The sequence below is a fragment of the Aptenodytes patagonicus genome, chromosome 21, assembly GCF_965638725.1.
Source record: "Aptenodytes patagonicus chromosome 21, bAptPat1.pri.cur, whole genome shotgun sequence".
In the NCBI taxonomy this organism is placed as follows: domain Eukaryota; kingdom Metazoa; phylum Chordata; class Aves; order Sphenisciformes; family Spheniscidae; genus Aptenodytes; species Aptenodytes patagonicus.
In genome coordinates, this window is record NC_134969.1 from 4,951,376 (window position 1) to 4,967,575 (window position 16,200).

Consider the following 16,200-nt stretch of genomic DNA (forward strand, 5'->3'; position numbering starts at 1 on the left):
TTGGAAACCCCACTCTTGCCTCCCCAAGCTAATGTGAAATGCTGACGGGTTACCTGAAGGCATGGAGTCTTGCTACCTTCTTTGCATGAATGTGCGCCACCGTTTCCCAGTGTGTTTCCCAGTGTGCAAGGGGCAGGCTGGTGGGAGATGGCAGCTGTTATCTGCAGCACAAAGGTAACTTCTTTATTCTTTTCTGTGCAGCCGAGGAGGTGGATCACCCCCCAACTGATGCCGGCATGGGGGTAGATGTTCTGGAATCGGGTGACACCACACCTCCTACAAAGAGGAAAAGCAAGTTCTCAAGCTTTGGCAAGATCTTCAAACCCTGGAAGTGGAGGAAAAAGAAAAGCAGTGACAAATTTAAGGAGACTTCGGAAGGTAGAGTAATCGGGGTGGGTGGGAGTCCCTTCCTCCGCTTGGGAAACCTGCCATTAGCCATCTGGCTAGTGAGAAGGGCTTGTTGTCACAAGCCTGAGTGCTGACACACACACAAGAACCAAAATGTGACTTTGGTGTCAGGCTGGCACCTGCAGTCTCTCCAGAAACACCTTGCCATGGAGCAGTAGTTTCAGACAAACAAATTCCTTTCTTGCAAGGAACCTCCCCAAGCAGCTGTGAGGAGGAGGGAGGGTTTGCTCCACGATCACCAATCTAGTGTGAAGTGCAGGCCTGAACGTGCAGTCCCTCCTCCCTCCTCTTAATCCATGCAAAACCAGTGAAATTTGAAGCCCTTTTATTTCCTTTCCAGAGGATCCCTTTAAAAAAGTATCTTCTTGAACTTCTAGCTTACCCTGTTTTCTGAGTGCTTTTTTTCCAATTTAATATCAGTTTTAGAACGAAAGATTTCTATGCGAAAGCCAAGAGAGGAGCTGGTAAAAAGAGGGGTTCTGTTGGAAGACCCTGAGCAGGGTGAGTCTGCAAATGAACTTCTCCTCCTGTCTTGTGTTCTGTGTAGCTGATCTTCCTCTGGCAAAACCTCACCCTTGCAGCCATTTTTTCTTGGGAGACAAATTTAAGGGCTCTTTGCTAATGTGGTTCCCGTCTGTCTTGCCCTTTTCAATATGCTCTCTCGTCTGACTTTTGCACCTGGCAAGGAAGGCAGCCTGTTCAGTTAGGAAGATATTACTAAGAAAGCGTGATGCCTGTCTTGGGCATCTTCCTGTCTGCTGCCAGCGGGGAGGGAAGGGGTGTTCTGTGTGTCACTTCCTATCCTGTCCCTCCCGTACGTGTCCCGCTCCAGCTGCCTTGTCTTGTCCTGCTAAGCTTCCCCGTCACACTTGCTCTCACCATCTCCGGCTTGTTCTGATCACGCTCCAGACTGCACTCTAACCACTGCGGGAGAGCCGCTGACCTCGGAGCTCAGGTTCGAAGGCCTTAGGCTTGGAAAAAGAAACCAATTGATGACTTTTGAGCTGCCTGGGTAGGGGCGTTTCCTCAAAGAGTTATAGACGAGACGCTTCATGGTATGGTGTGACAGTTAGTCACGGCTAAGCTTATTGAAGCTTGCCCTGCTGTCAAAGAAGTCTTATCCCCTTTTCTGTCATCCCTGATGTCTCTTGAGTTGGGGCCATCCTGCTAAAATAACTTTTCAGGCAGATCAGTTCACCATCTAGTCACCTGGCTGCGTGCTGGGTGATGCGGGTACAAGGGGAGGGGGGCAGGAACATGTGGTGGGAGAGCAACCCACCTGCCTGGGCGGCAGTGTGGTCTTTGGCTTAGAGCGATGTGTAATCGTACCTCGAAAGGCATACTGCAGAGGCAGCCTTAACCTAATGCAAATTTCGGGGGTCTTCTAAGAAAGATGCAAAGTGGAAAAGCAGAGGTGAAAAAGTGGTTTTCAGACCAAACTGCTGAAAGCAGAACTGAGAGGAAAAGTCTTAACATGGTTGTTTGCAGCTACACTGTAATGAAAGCCATCTACAACTACCTGAGGGTGTAAATGCTGGGCTGGAGGAAGAGTTCACTGGGGTACAAAAGTGTATGAGGTCACAGGATGAAACTGTGGAAGAGAGATCAAAGGCTTTGGGTAACAAACTTCCAACTAGAGATGACAGAGGAGGATCTTCCAAACTGTAATATGGGTGTAACAGAAGCGTGGCTAAGAGATGGAATTATTTTCTGCTTTGAGTCATCTGATCTGACTTAAGAAACAGAAGATGGCTATAATCTGGACAAAGTGCAAACCCAAGGTATGAGGGAGAGCAGTCAGTATTGTCAGGAGGGTTAGATTAGAAAGCGCATTATCTTAATCCCTTCTATGAGTTTAAGACACTTGGGCAGTCATAAGACGGCGGTGGTAGGTTATTGTATTTGCTTGCAATTTTAAAACCTGCTCTTATAAGGTCAGTTAATTTTCTTAGGCAAGTTCTTAGGGGAGAAAGTGCTGGAAACCCTTTGAGACGAGTGAGCGAGGAGGTAGGGAAGAGGTATAGTGGAGGCTTTCAAACCCGGTGCGGCTGGGAGAGGAGGCCCTGCTGCTCTCTGGGCTGGCGGTCAGCAGGTTGTGCTGGGCTCACAGTTGGACTGTCTTGACCTTGAAGGAGGTCACTGGAACTGAAGTCAGCCCTCTCACACCACCTCACTCCTATCAGGAGCGTTCCACACATGCTACAGCTCCCTGACAGAGAAGGGCACGCAAGGTTTGAATGGAAAGGAAAGCTAGATCATACCGTTCCCGTCTCCCTTGCTGAAAACTTCGGCTAGCCAGAGGCAATTGCTGCTGTAAAAAGCTCCGGCTCATCTCTTGAGTTTCAGCCCTGGCTGGGGAGGAAAATCCCTCTTGTTGCTGTCTGTACTTCCTGCGTTTCAGGGAAGGGCAGCTAAGCAAGTGAGGCAGCGCAGTCTTCCACCTCCTCTTAGAAACCAAGGTGATTTTTTGCAGAAAAGAAAGCCCGGGGAGCTTTTGGCTTCTTGGCATCTTTGCTTTCAGCTTCTGAATAACACCAGGTTAGGGAAGGAGAGATAATACCTTGGGGGGTAGAGGAGAGGTGAAGAGGACGGTGGAATAAATCATCAAAAATCAGAGCAACAGAGCATGCTGGGGTCTGACACCGGGGGGGGCCCATGATGCCATACGCTGCAATTGTTTGAGAGATGGTAGCCTGAAAATGCTAAGGATTTTTCATCAAATTGGTGATGTATCTATTCAAGTTTTCTTGAGTTGGAAAGCAGTCAAAATGGGCAGTGCCCCATTAGAGCGGATGCTAAGTCTGATTTTTGGGAATAATATTACGAAGAGTTTGTCCCGTCAGGGCAATTACAGAGGCAGAGAATGGTTTAGTATTTCCTCATTGTGACTAGGGCTTTAAGTGCTCTCAAAAGCACGGGCTGAAAAAAGGATGGTTTTCTTTCCAAAAGAGGTCTTGCTTCTAACATTTGGGAAACTCCCTCTGTAAAAGCAGAAGTAGTCAAGATGAACTACATCAGATTCCGGAGATGGATCATTACATCTGATTAAAACAAAGGTAAAAAAGCGAGGAAATGTGCTTTGCTGTGGGATGTTTTGGGTAGGGCAGTGATTTTTGTGCCGAATTCAGGGTAGAAACAGAAGGAAAATAGAGGTGCTTCAACTCATTCTAAGATTTTATCAAAATCTATTATTGCATGTCCAGTAGATTACTTGGCTAGTGTTGGATTTTGTAGTGCAGCAGAGAATTTGTGACTGCTCTGTAATGGCAGGTAGATACAGAAGCTGCTGGAGGTTTTTAACTGCGGTTGCAACTTCCTTGGGCTGTAGCACAGCATTGGGCATACTAGTCTTAAATGCGGTAGCGTTCTTTCTAAACAAGGTGGTAGATAAAGAGGCTGCTGAAGAAGAAAAACACTTGATGGGATACAGTGCTGTACTGCTTTGCTTGCTGATAATGAAATCAAGGGCTCTCAGCTTCAGCTAGTTGGTGTTGCTGTGCTCTCCTCTGCAGAAGGTAGACTGAAGGCTGTTTCAGAAGCCAGAGAGAAGTTGGTGCGGATCGATGGCAGTTCAGTAAGCCACGTCTCCTCCGTCTCGTGCTTTCTGAGTGTTTTCTGTTTGCTTCTCTCCCCTCCCGTCCCTTTGCAGATGGTGAAGAACCAGACAAGCTGAACCCACCTGCACTGAAGAATGGCCACACAGTCCCAATCGGTGGTCCCGGGGTTTGTAACCTGGCCAGCCAGGAGGAAGAGGCCACAAAGCCATCCAGCCTTAGGAAGCCTGTTCCAGCTGAGGAACCAAAGAAAAGGCAGGGTAAGAAACCAGATGTGTACAAAATTGGTTGCTTCAGATTCTCCCAGGACCAGTTTTGAATTCTCATCTGATTCTTCCCACCCTGCTCTGGGCCCTCCCGGCTCTTAAACTGAGCTGTCTCACTTTGCAGGCTCATCCAGCAGCCACTCTGGGCCCGAGCTGGAACCACCTCAGGAGCCGTATGTTCCCAGACAGCCTCTGCTTCCTCCAAAAAGACCTCCCTCCACTTCCCAGGAAGCAAACGAAGCGCAGGCGAGGGATCCAACGCCTGCCAGCAGCACTGCAAAAACTGCACCCTCCACCACAGCCCCTGTTGCGGCAAAGACAGTCAATTCCACAGCTGGCCCTTCCCTAGCCCCCAGGACTCTGCCGCCCGCTCTTGCCAGCGCCAACACTACTGCTCCCACGAGTACAACCAGCACAGCTCCTGCCAAACAGCCTCCCGTCCCTCCTCCCAAACCTGTCAACAGAAATAGCAACTCAGTAATAGGTAAGTGCCTTCGTAAGCTGGTGTTTGTACCCTGGGATGTTCTGGAGCCCTTGCTCTGAGAGTCTCTTCCCTTCGTCAGGGAATGTTTTTAGTATGATGTAGCAAATGTTGTATCATGAATGTCTGACCGTCTTTCCTGAATACAGTCCAGTTTGGACTCAGAAGATCTGCCAGTGTTTAGCCAGGGCGCACGTGTGCTGAGAACAATGTAATTACTGGAGACTTCTGCCATGAGCCATCCGATCTGTCAGACGTGCGTGCTCCCAGCAGCTACCTGCAGGAGGGAATCCCTGTCTGCTTTTGGCAGGAGCGGGAGTGGTGCAAGGAGAGGGGAAGGCGTTTCTCTGTCAGCTGTAAGACAGTGTCCTCGGATGTCGATGCTTCGCTGAGGGCTGGGATTCAGCTGTGGACAGCTGGGATTGGTGGATGGTGTATGAGATTTTTTGCTTTGCGAGACTATGGTCAGTGAGAATTGATGCTTTCAGCTGGTCTTTGCAAAAAGCAAAACCAAAAAAATCCACATCACACCAAAAAATGTCTGTTATGGCTGTTGCTGCTGGGCCATGTGGTTTCCACTTAGTGCAGAGAGGCCAGGAGCTGGCAGGGGTAATTCAGACTTCCCTGGTTATACTCGGGCACCTTCTCTAAGGTCTGTGGCTAGGGTATTGCCATATTAATCTTGTCCTTAAGTCTTGTCCCATGGATAAATCAGCTCAACTGTAATTTGAGCTGAATCTTCCCACTTACAGAATTAAATGTCTTCATCTCTGTCACTTTTCTAAGCGGAAGATCTAGGGAGACTTTCTTAAAGCTGAATAAGTCCCTGCTCTCTTTAGGAATTTTAGAGGTCTAATTTTAGATGCATCACCGCTGGAGTAAATGAGACAACTTCCATCCAGTCGATGGCCGGCCTGTTCATATTTCACAGACCACCTGCTAATCTTTGGATTGGATTAGCAGAGGCTAGTATAGATCGGGAGGGAGGTTCCTGGGAAGATCAATCAGACAGGTCTGCACTGTTATCACAAAAACTGGAGGCATTACCCACGTGTGGTTTGGGAGGCAGCGGTAGAAGCTTAGACGATGTGCAAGTTACCAGCTGAAGGAGCCTGGGCCACTGCTTTCAGCACGAACTGCATCACTCTGTTCTGCTTGGGGCTTCTCCTTGCTCTAGCAGGTTTTGCAAGCGACCTTGATATGGTGTTAAACGCTCCTGTATGCCAGACCAGCTTGATTAGTCTGACCATGCCTGAGCACTCGATGAAATACTTTCTTGTTTTCTTTAAGCTGCTTGCACACATCACAGATGGCATTTGAAATGCCCCAGCGCTAATTGCAGGAGGTACTTGTGGAACAAAAAATGTGGCTGGAGACAGCGGTCTATCAAACATATGTTCAGACCCAGCCTGCCTCTCTCCCCAACAATACAGGGCTGGGCTCGGTGCACCTGCGGCTGCAGGGGTGTGGAGGAGAGGAGAGCAGCCAGCCCCTCTTTTGTCTCCTGGATGAGAATGCAGATGCAGAGAGAGGCTTTGCAGGGCTGTGCATCCGGCACTACGGAGCTGTAACTGCGGCACACGTGCAGTCATTGCCGCGCGAGCCTTGTTTTGTTGCTGTGGATAAACAGCAGCAGTGGAATTGGCTTCATGAGCTCTCTCCACAGGTCTTTGATGCGTGCTCTGACTCGGGCATATATGTGCCCCCCTAAGGCAGGGGAGGACTGTTAATGTGCCGATCGCCCCTTTGTTCCCTCGTGAAGATGCTCCCTTATGTTCATTCTCTGAGCAGTTCTGGTGTCTGATGCAGTAGCTGAAAATAAGGCTCAGGAAACACTTTTGGGGAGTGGGAATTTAATCGGCATCAGCTTGAAAAAGCAAGCAGGGCAAACGGTGCTGTCCCGCTGGCCGGGAGCTTGGCGACAGCCCTGGTGCTTGGTGCCACTGACAGGTTTCAGGAGCCACAGTTACCGTAGCCTGTGCTAGAGCACCGGTTCTGACCACGGTGGCACGTCACAAGAGGTGGTGCCAGTCGTTGCACTGGGTTTATCGCACTGAAGGGAGACGGGCTGGCTCGGGAGGATGCTCTGAGCGGCACCCAGCCCTTTTCTGTCTCCTCTCCCTTCTGCCAGCTACTTGGTCCCTTTCAAAATCTGTCTATGATTGCCCAAAGGTGACTCAAGTCTGGTCCTGCCAGGCTTTGAGCGCTGCTGAGGAGATACTAGAATCCCTCTGGGGTGAAGTTGATGGGAGCTGAGGGCACTCGGTGTTTTGCACAATCTGGCCCTTAATCTACAAGGGGAAAGTCTGAAAATGCTAAACATCCCAAAAATGCGCCCACCTCTCTCCAGTTATGCAGCCTTATCTCGGTGAAACACTCCCCGCTTGCAGCACCCTCTTGTGGTGTCTGGTACTGCGGATTCCTCCTGGCTCCGTGCTGGGGCCGCCGCTGTGTGACCATCACCCGCTCCAGGTGAAATGTGCAGTAAATCTGATCCTCTTCAAGCAGGTGGGCAAAACCTTTCCAAGCCCAAGAAGCCGTTGATACGTGAATGTTAAAGGCTGCAAACTCCTAAAGCAAGAGCAGTGTTCGCTGGTGCAGCTTCTTCCCTAGGAGCCAAAGGGCGTTCTAGGAACCTGAGGTTGCCTGCGGCAGGCATTTTCCATCATATGACCCGGTCCCCATTTCTCCCTCTCTCCTCCATCACGCAGCAGACAAACTCTGTGTAGACTCAAGGCTCTTAGCTATTTTTTGGAAGTTTTGCTATTTATTTTGTAGTTTCAGAGAAGCTTATATGGGGCTTCAGGAACAGAGTGCAGGGGGAGTAGAGCAGAACCTCATCCTGAAACAGGCAGGAGCTGCTGGCAGCACGGTGTTCTTGGGCTGGGTCTGGCGGATGAATGGAAAGGGGGAGAGCACATTGCTGCTTGCAGTTCTGACTTTTGCCTTTGAGTGAGACTTCCCAAAAAGTTTTTTAATGTGCGAGGGAGCCATTAACACAACTGGAGTCTGGGGTGTCCTGGATGTCTCGGATTCCTTTGCAAACTGATGCTGTAAATATAGCCATAAAGTGCCCTACATACCTGCCTGCCTTGGCTGAGGCAGCGTGCTGATCTGGGTGAGCTCCATCTGCTGTCGCTTGAGGGCTGGTGCTGTTTCTCTCTCTCCCCAAAGCAGCAGGATGCACAGACCTCTCCCAGCCTGCTTGTTTCTGGCAGCTCTCCCAAGCCTTACCTTTGCTGCAGGAAGGACAAACTAGAGGCTTGCAACCTGGTTATTTCTGGCACCGTGTTCTAGCAGAAAAGCAGCAGAGATTGCTTCGTCCGAGGCTCTGAGTGCTTTGCCGTGCTTATTCCACACTGGTGAAGGATATCTGGAAAATGCCCTGTTAAATATAGTGGCTTTTGTGGTTTTTATTTTCAGCTGAACTTTCTCAAGCAATGAACAGTGGTACAGGCTTGTCCAAGCCTTCCCCTCCTCTCCCACCGAAGAGAGGCATCCTGCCTAACAACATGTCAGAGGCAGCTATCACGTCCAAGCCCCCGAATGACAGGACAGTGACAGCTAACCGCCCCGCACTGATACCGATGCACATGACCTCTGCCTACCCGCCACCCTCACCTTCGCCGCCGCTGCCCACGCACATACCCCCTGAGCCTCCGCGCATGCCCTTGCCTGCCTCCACCCCTGTCTTGGACCCTCCGCGCTCCCTGGACCTTCCCAAAGAGACTCTTCCTCTTCCTCCTCCTCCTCCTCCTCCTCCTCCTCCTCCTCCTGAAGAGTTGAGGTCCTTGGAAGTGTCGAAGAGGACGGCAGAGCAAGGGTTTGGCGAAATTCACGTGCTGCCTCGCCTGCCCCAAATCCCATTGCACATCCGTATCCAGCAGGCTCTGGCCAGTCCTCTGCCTGTCACCCCACCTGCCGAGGGGTCGCACAGGGCTCACTCGTTGCTCTTCGAGAACGATGGCTTTGGAGAAGACAACGGCACGCTGGGCAGGACGAGGTCCCTGCCTGTCACCATCGAGATGCTGAAAGTGTGAGTACCTCCTGTACATGTGTGCAGTAAACGCCTAGCAGTGGCGTGGGTCACACTGGGCTCTGGCGTGTTGGTGTCGTACTCCCTGTTTTTGCGAGGCTGTGATGGTGAGGAGGGCTGTGGGCAGGGCTGGTTTCTTTGCTGTTTTTTTGCAACAGCCTAGAAACCGTTTTGCCTGTTGGCTGAATCTGTGTTTCAGCCTCTTAGGGGGCCAGTGCATCTTCCCCGTGAAATTAACCCTGGTTCTGGGATTTTATTGCTCACAAAGGGAAATGGGTTCCAGACTACAAACACAGGCTGATGCCAGGAATCCAGGCCTGGCCTGTCTTTAATTGCACCAAGACAAAACAAGGTCCTGGATTTCATCCATTTGTGGCCTTCCTTAGCCTTTCATTTTGCAAAACAGAAGTGGGAAAAGGACTGTTTTGTATTATAACAGAGTTGAACCTGTAAGGCCCAAAGTAGGGGGGTGAGAGGGCTCTTTGGTTCTGCAAAGAGCCTGCCTCTGGCATTTCCTCTGCCAGAGCTCCCTGTGCTTTGGAGAGAGGGGACGGTGCAGGATCGTGGGGCGGCTCTTGCATCTCCGGTTCCTGGGCTACCCACAGACCTGCCTTCTACGGGCTGAGGAGAGCTAACAAGGTGTTGATCTCAGGGGTGTTCCCCAGCCCCTGTGGCATGTGTTAAGAGATGTAATAGTGTGCTTCTCGTTAGTCCAGACGATGAGGAAGAGGAAGAAGATGACCAGGAAGAGGAGCAGAATTCGGGCCCTCGTGTGTATATTGGAGATGTGCCATCTGTCACAGTCATCCCAAAACTGGTACCCCAGGTCCTGCCAGAGGAGCAGGAAGGAGATGAAGGGATGAGCGACTCTGACTCGGAGGGGCCCATCCTGTACAAAGATGACGAGGATGAGGAAGAAGATGAAAGCCATAACAGTAAGGCTTTGACATTGCAGCTGGCTTTTTTTTTTTTTCCTGCTGAACTCATGCCTGGCTGTATTGAGATCTGGATCAAAGAGCTAGTTCACACAGTGCTTCAAAGCAGCTGGTTCTTGGTTTCATGATGTACCGCATGTTCCTCTTCCTCACTTTTTCAAAGGCTCTACGGCCAAACCTGTATGCTCATCTGCTGAGATGCACCCCCTCCAGTTGCAGATGGCTCTTGCAACAGCTTGTGCTGTCCCACCCCTTCAGGTGGGATAGCATTAGGTGAGCATGTGGGCGTCAGGCAGAAATGCTGGCTGTTGCTGTAGTGACTAGCTCTGGCTAGCCCTGGAGCCGTAGCGCAGAGCTTGGAAAGCAAGCTCCAGGGGAGAGCACAACTGCCAGGGGCACGTGGCTCATATCGCTGTGCTCAGGCACCGCAGTCTTCAGTCGCATCCCGTTGCTCTTCCTCCCCGCAGGCACGCTGGCTAACAAAGTGAAGAGGAAAGACACGCTAGCTATAAAGCTGGGGAACACAACCACGCCGCAGGAGGAGAAGACTGTCTTCCCTCGGAAGAGCAAGGAGGAGTGGAATGAAATTCGGCACCAGATTGGGACGACGCTGATCAGGTACGAAGAATGGAGGAGGGTGTTACGTTTGAGCTGTTGGCACAGCGTGTGAGGGGTGGGATTGGACAAAGCTGTTGCCTTGTCTAAGCAGCCTGTGCTGGAATATGATGGGTGCTTGGGCACTGCTGCTGCATCAGGGCTGGTAGGCTAAGTGTTGCTTCCCCCCCTAGCCCTGGGTTATAAAAGTTGGAAGTTCCTCCTGGAGTTGAGCAATATCCTCTGACAGGCCCCTGTTTCCAGATGTTAAACGGAATGGGAGGGGAAAATCTCAAGGACTACAGAAATGTTACTGCCGTAAGATACGGGTGGTGTATAAAGACGTAGAGACGCAGGCTGAGTGCTGATGCATTAGGCGGTGGATTAAGCTGGGGCTGTTGATAGTCCAGGCTCTGCATCTCCTTGAGTTCCCTGCAAAGTTGCCTCTGAGCTTTTGAGAGGCCGTAGCGCTTTCCAAACCTGTGCCCTGTGGGTGAACAGCTGTTTGAGTGGAGGAGAGTGCAAAACAGGGCAGCAGCGGTCTCCACTGGTGAATGAGGGGTGTCGAGGAGGCTTTCCAGTGCACTGAAACCAAGCAGTTGTATTCTTCATCCCCTACTGATGAATGACCAGGTAAAACATGACGCACTTGTCACACTTTCCTTTAGGCGACTGAGTCAGAGACCGACGGCGGAAGAACTGGAGCAGAGGAACATACTTCAACGTCAGTAATGCTTCTCTAGTGGTCCTAAGTAATAAAATATGTTTGCCTTTAACATCTTAGTCCAGGCGTACCTGGAATCTGCTTGAAAGGTAGTGATGGAGGACTGCACTTTGGTTATATCGCTGTAGTAAAGCAGCTCTGCTGATTTTTCCCAGTACTTTGTTACCATCAAAAACCGGCTCCGGATAAAATCAGACCTTAGCAGTGGTACCAAGCGATACAGTTCAAGGCATCATATTATAGAAAGGTTACCTGTCCCCTGCCTGACACCTCAGGGAAAAGTACGTGAACTGGTTAAGACTCTGGTGTTACACAGCAAGGACTGTTAAAGGTGTTTTTCTTTGGGCTGGACTTTTATTTGCGGTCCAGACATTACAGCATTGTATTGCATGATCCAAAAAGCAGCAGTTCGTTGCTCAGTCGGTGGTGTTTCTCTTGGCCATACCTTGCTCTGCAAAAGTTTTAAATAAACATCTCGAGGAAAGGGAAATGTCAGTTCAGGAAGTTTCCATTTAAAATATTTATCTGTGCTGTTATTCTCTTTAAACTATCAGTATAATAGCTTTGGGGAGGAGCAGTCTGCAAAGTGGCTTGGATGTATTTTGACAATATGGCCATTAATCTTTAACGTACCCAGGGCTGGAGAGAATGACTCATTCGTGCTGTGTAAAGGCCCGTATTGCCACTGTCGGTCAGGGGGGTGCTCGGTGAGTTAAGGGTATTGAGCTGGACTCTGCCTGTAATAAGTGCAGACACGCCACAATGAGCTTTCAGATATGTAGATAATCTGATATAGCTCGATACTCTCCTTTGTTCAAGTCCAGAAAGCACTTTTCAAAGCCTGTGATGCTTATGGGAAAAATGTATTTCTTTTTTTCTCTTGGCAGCGAAAAATGAAGCTGACCGTCAAGCTGAGAAGCGAGAGATCAAACGCAGGCTCACCAGAAAGGTACTGCTGGCCTCCGTGCTGTGATCGCCATCTGGCAGAGCTGTCGGGGATGGTGGTGGCTATGAGCACATCGTAGGTACCTTGCTGTGGGTGAAGTCACGGGGCTATTGTGTAAGTGTCCCCAGTGCCCTCTGACTGCAGTGACTTTGGAACGTGGACTGTCACCAACGGTGAGCCGTTGGCACTGCAGCCATGTTTGTCAGTGATAGATCTGAGCTGGCATCGAGCATAACAAGCTAGATGAGAACTAAATTTGGCACCTGGCACTCGGAAGGTTTGCTGGTGCTGGCCTGACTGTTTTAACACAGTGCTTCGGTGGCCACGACTTTCACCCCAGGCTCCCCAAAATCCATTTCTAAAGTAACAGCAGTGTGGAAGAAGCTGAGCGGAGCAACAGCTCTGTCCGAGTTACTTGTGGTCGTTAACTCATGGCTGGGAAAAACTTCCCAAGGGCCTGTGGGTGTGAAACGTGAGCATTGTTATTGCTGAAGCGGGGAACGGGCTTGCTTGGTTTAGGGGTGTCACACAGGGCTTACCCCCTTGTAATGGCTGTTCCCAAACCCCTCAGTGTCTTCCTTCTCCTTGGCAATGGGGCCTTGGTTCTGCCCTAGCCTGGCTTCGTGATCCAAACGAGATTACACTGCCTTCTAAGAGTTGTTTGCCTGTTCCCTTGCGGGCTGCGAGCAGGACCTAGTAGTATCTGTGGTTCAGGCCCAGTCAGGGAACTGGTTTTAGTTTTGCTCGGGATGCTTAGTCCTGAACTGCTTTTGTGGACAAGGCACAAACTATCTTTGTTCTTGCGGGTGTTCAGCTTAGCCAAAGGCCTACAGTGGCGGAGCTGCAGGCCAGGAAGATCCTGAGGTTTAACGAATACGTGGAAGTAACAGATGCTCAAGACTATGACCGGCGAGCGGATAAGCCATGGACAAAGCTAACACCAGCTGACAAGGTAACAGGGAGTGCCCTGTCCCCAGGCGTGGGGAGGGGAGCTAGAGCGGGATGTCCCATGCAACAGGGCCTGAGCCAGGGAGACTTGCTCTGTTCCTTTTGCTTCACCTCTTTATCCTGCCCTCCGCCACCCCACCGAGCGCCACCAGTGTCCCTTCACCCACGTGTGCTGTACCCAGCCCTGCTTCCTGCCCCCTCCACGGTGACGTGGAGCCCAAGTGGGCATGGTCTGCACGCCAGCGTGGCCTCTGCCTCAGCTTCTAAGTGATGTAAGAGGATGCAAGGTGCGGGGCGTTGGTCAGAGGAGTGCTGTTCCTTGCAGGCTGAGGCAGGCCTAGGCAAGAAGCTGGCAGGGAAGCAATTTGTTCTTGTCTTCCCTGGCCACTTGTGGGGACTGCCCAGCCCTCAGCGTGGAAGAGGTGGGGCAGATTGAACTCAGCCTAGCGCGAATGGACTGCGAAAGCTGGGGTGGCTGCTGCAATCCGAGTCTCCCGTGGGACTCGGCTCTGCGTATCCAAAACTGCTCTTAACTCTTCACCACTGAAAGGTGGTACAGATCAGCCCTGGGCAGGGGTGTCGGAGGTACAGCACCTTCTTGCCGTGTCTGAGCTCACTTGTGAAGGGAGAGAGGGTAGTAGATGTGTGCCTTAGCAGGAGATAAAAAAGATCTCTCCCTCTTTGTGTAGGCTGCCATCCGGAAGGAGCTAAATGAGTTTAAGAGCTGTGAAATGGAAGTCCACGAGGACAGCAAGCAGTTCACGAGGTGAGCGAGAACACGTTGCCAGCTCAGAGTTCCAGTCTTGTTGGGAGAGCTGCGCTGCAGGGGTAGTGCTGAGAGGCAAAACGTTAAAACCTTAGAAAAATGACCTGTGCCACAGTTGCAGATTTAATGTCCCTTTCTGCCTTGGTGGTGGTGGGTGACTGGAGGAGTAGCAGTCATGAAGTGGGTTGTTCTTCCTTAAACTGGGGCTTCGATCCTGGAAACTCAAAGCGACCGGTGGCTGGTCTGAGGTGTATCTGAAACCAGTGCGACCTTGCAGCTGGAGTGTGCTTTTCTGGGGCTAGAGCCATGTGCAGCAGAAGCCACGGCCACAGAACACCTTGGTAGTTAGCTCGGAAATTATCTGTGAAGTAACCTGTGGATCATGGCCCACGTGATTCTTTCCCCCCCCAACAGTTGCTCTGTGTGGCCAAGATGAGTGTTTGCAGAGCACAAGAGCTTTCTAAGGCAGAGGAGAAATCGTTTGATGTTAACAGCTTCACTGAGGGCTGAGAGTCCAGAGACAATTCAGTTTACTCTTTTTGGCCATCTGTAGTGCCTCGTTAACCATTTAACCTGAGTTCCAAGGATGACGCTCAGATTTTTCACTTGGCTTTTAGGTACCATCGACCATAATCTTCCAAGAAGGGAGCAAGAGACCCGAGAGGACTGGAAGTTCTCTGCGTCCCTCTCCTAGGCAATACAGCGAGGGTGGAACCTCGGCTCTTCCAAAATTTGCCTTCAAAACATATCCAGAAAAGGGCTTTCGGCCAGGGAAGGGGAATCCTGTCTGAATGTAGCATTTCACTGGAACAAACACGTCTCAAGTGCCATCGGGCTGGAACTGAACACTATACCTCGCGCGGCTCAGCGATACGACTCTGCTCTGGCGCCAGCATCCCTTGCCAGGAGACCATGCACATGTGAATGAACAGTTCGTTCCCCAGCTCCCTTTCTCAGCCCGGACAGGCCCAGTTCTCAGCTGTACATACTCCATTTGGGGTGCAACTCCTTCGTTTCCTCCTCCTTACCAAGAGGAAGGGGGAAAAAAAAAAAGGCAGCTCTAGTGTTGGAAAGCTGAGGAATGCAGAGTGGATGTGCTAGGAAGCACGCGTGTATATTACCTGTGTACAGAGAACCCTGTGCAGATGCTGACCTGGCAGACAACTGACATGTGACTCGTAATTTTTTGGTTTTGCTTGCGTCTCTGTCATGTCCTTAATGTCCTGAATCACTACTGACCAACGGTTTGTTGTCCTGGAAGGGAATTGTATAGATATTAACATATGCTGCATCTTTTTGTAAAAAAAAAAAAAAACAACAACAAACCAACCACAACAGAAAAACAAAACACACAAATGTATAAAACATTCCCTCCCTGCTCTCTCACACTTGCTGTGATGTTAACCGATCTTGTCTTGAGAGATCTAGGCTTGTTTAACAAATTACAGAACCAGGAAATGACTGTTGCCTTTTAAAAACTTTTTAATTTGGGGAAGCTGTGAGAGTAGTCAATTCTTTTTATTGTGGCTTCCTCTCAGATGTTTTTTACTCTCCCAAATCAGGGTGAAACTTGCCTTTTCTCATTTTTACAGCTAAACCTACTGGAAACTTGATAATTTCACTGTGTGGGTGGAAGGGAGGGGAAGAAGAGGTTTGAAAAGTGACCTTAAAAAGATACTCTTTCTCTTCTGAGAATGATCTCATATTGGTTCTTCCTGAATGTGGGTGTGGGTTGTTTTTTTTTTTAAATATCTGGTATTGGCCATTGCTGTATCATGCACAAAACCTAACCCATGTGTTGAGATGACACTTAACGTGAAGAAGGGAGTATCGCGGGACGAGGAGGGTGTGGGAATGGAGAGAAGGACTTGCTTTGTTCACAGACCCGTCTCCTTTGTTGCTCGGGGTGGGCCTGGCTGTGCTGCCTGTGCCTCTGTGCTGTGCCATCGCCCTGGGGCCCTGGCCCGGCACCCCCGGCTGCCATCGCCCTGGGGCCCTGGCCCGGCACCCCCGGCTGCCATCGCCCTGGGGCCATGGCCCGGCACCCCCGGCTGCCATCACCCCGGGACTGGGGCCCGGCACCCCCAGCTGCCATCGCCCTGGGGCCCTGGCCCGGCACCCCCAGCTGCCATCGCCCTGGGGCCATGGCCTAGCCCTGCCTCTAGGAGATGGTGGGGGGGCATCTTCTCTCACAGCTTCCCCCTGTACAGTATGCCTGTAGACTAAATCATTGCATTGTATATCAGTCTCCTCATCAACAGATTTTAATTATTGAATAAAAGTATTTTAGGATTTTTTTTTTTAAACTGTGTTTGTGGTCGTGTTTTAAATGCCTCAGGCAGGGGAAGAAGGGTTGGGGGGCTCAGAGGATGGCGGTGCGTGGCTCCAGCTGTGGCTCAGCACCTCACGGGAGGCACGGCAGGGCCAGGAGCGGGCGCGGGGCCGGTGGCTGGGCGGCTTCGGGCGGCCCCGCCATGGCCGCGCCTCACCGCGGGCGATCGCCTTTCCCGCCGCGCATGCGCCAACCGCCGCCTACCTCGCC

General features: G+C 50.9%; 1 protein-coding gene across 12 annotated transcripts in view; it reads left to right on the plus strand.

The window, feature by feature from the left end:
- The window catches only part of PHACTR4 (phosphatase and actin regulator 4), a 69,804-nt gene extending 54,825 nt beyond the window's left edge, over positions 1 to 14,979 (plus strand). For 11 of the 12 annotated variants that reach the window (XM_076357199.1, XM_076357202.1, XM_076357201.1 and 8 more), the window contains 12 exons: positions 202 to 378; positions 829 to 909; positions 4,058 to 4,222; positions 4,353 to 4,712; positions 8,133 to 8,745; positions 9,457 to 9,680; positions 10,148 to 10,298; positions 10,943 to 10,998; positions 11,886 to 11,947; positions 12,759 to 12,896; positions 13,582 to 13,658; positions 14,276 to 14,979. In XM_076357199.1, coding sequence (XP_076213314.1) covers positions 202 to 378; positions 829 to 909; positions 4,058 to 4,222; positions 4,353 to 4,712; positions 8,133 to 8,745; positions 9,457 to 9,680; positions 10,148 to 10,298; positions 10,943 to 10,998; positions 11,886 to 11,947; positions 12,759 to 12,896; positions 13,582 to 13,658; positions 14,276 to 14,291 — 2,120 coding nt within the window. In that variant the 3' untranslated portion in view covers positions 14,292 to 14,979. The remainder of the gene's footprint in view (positions 1 to 201; positions 379 to 828; positions 910 to 4,057; positions 4,223 to 4,352; positions 4,713 to 8,132; positions 8,746 to 9,456; positions 9,681 to 10,147; positions 10,299 to 10,942; positions 10,999 to 11,885; positions 11,948 to 12,758; positions 12,897 to 13,581; positions 13,659 to 14,275) is intronic. The other variant, XM_076357210.1, reaches the window with a different exon arrangement.
- The last annotated feature ends 1,221 nt before the right edge of the window (positions 14,980 to 16,200 follow it).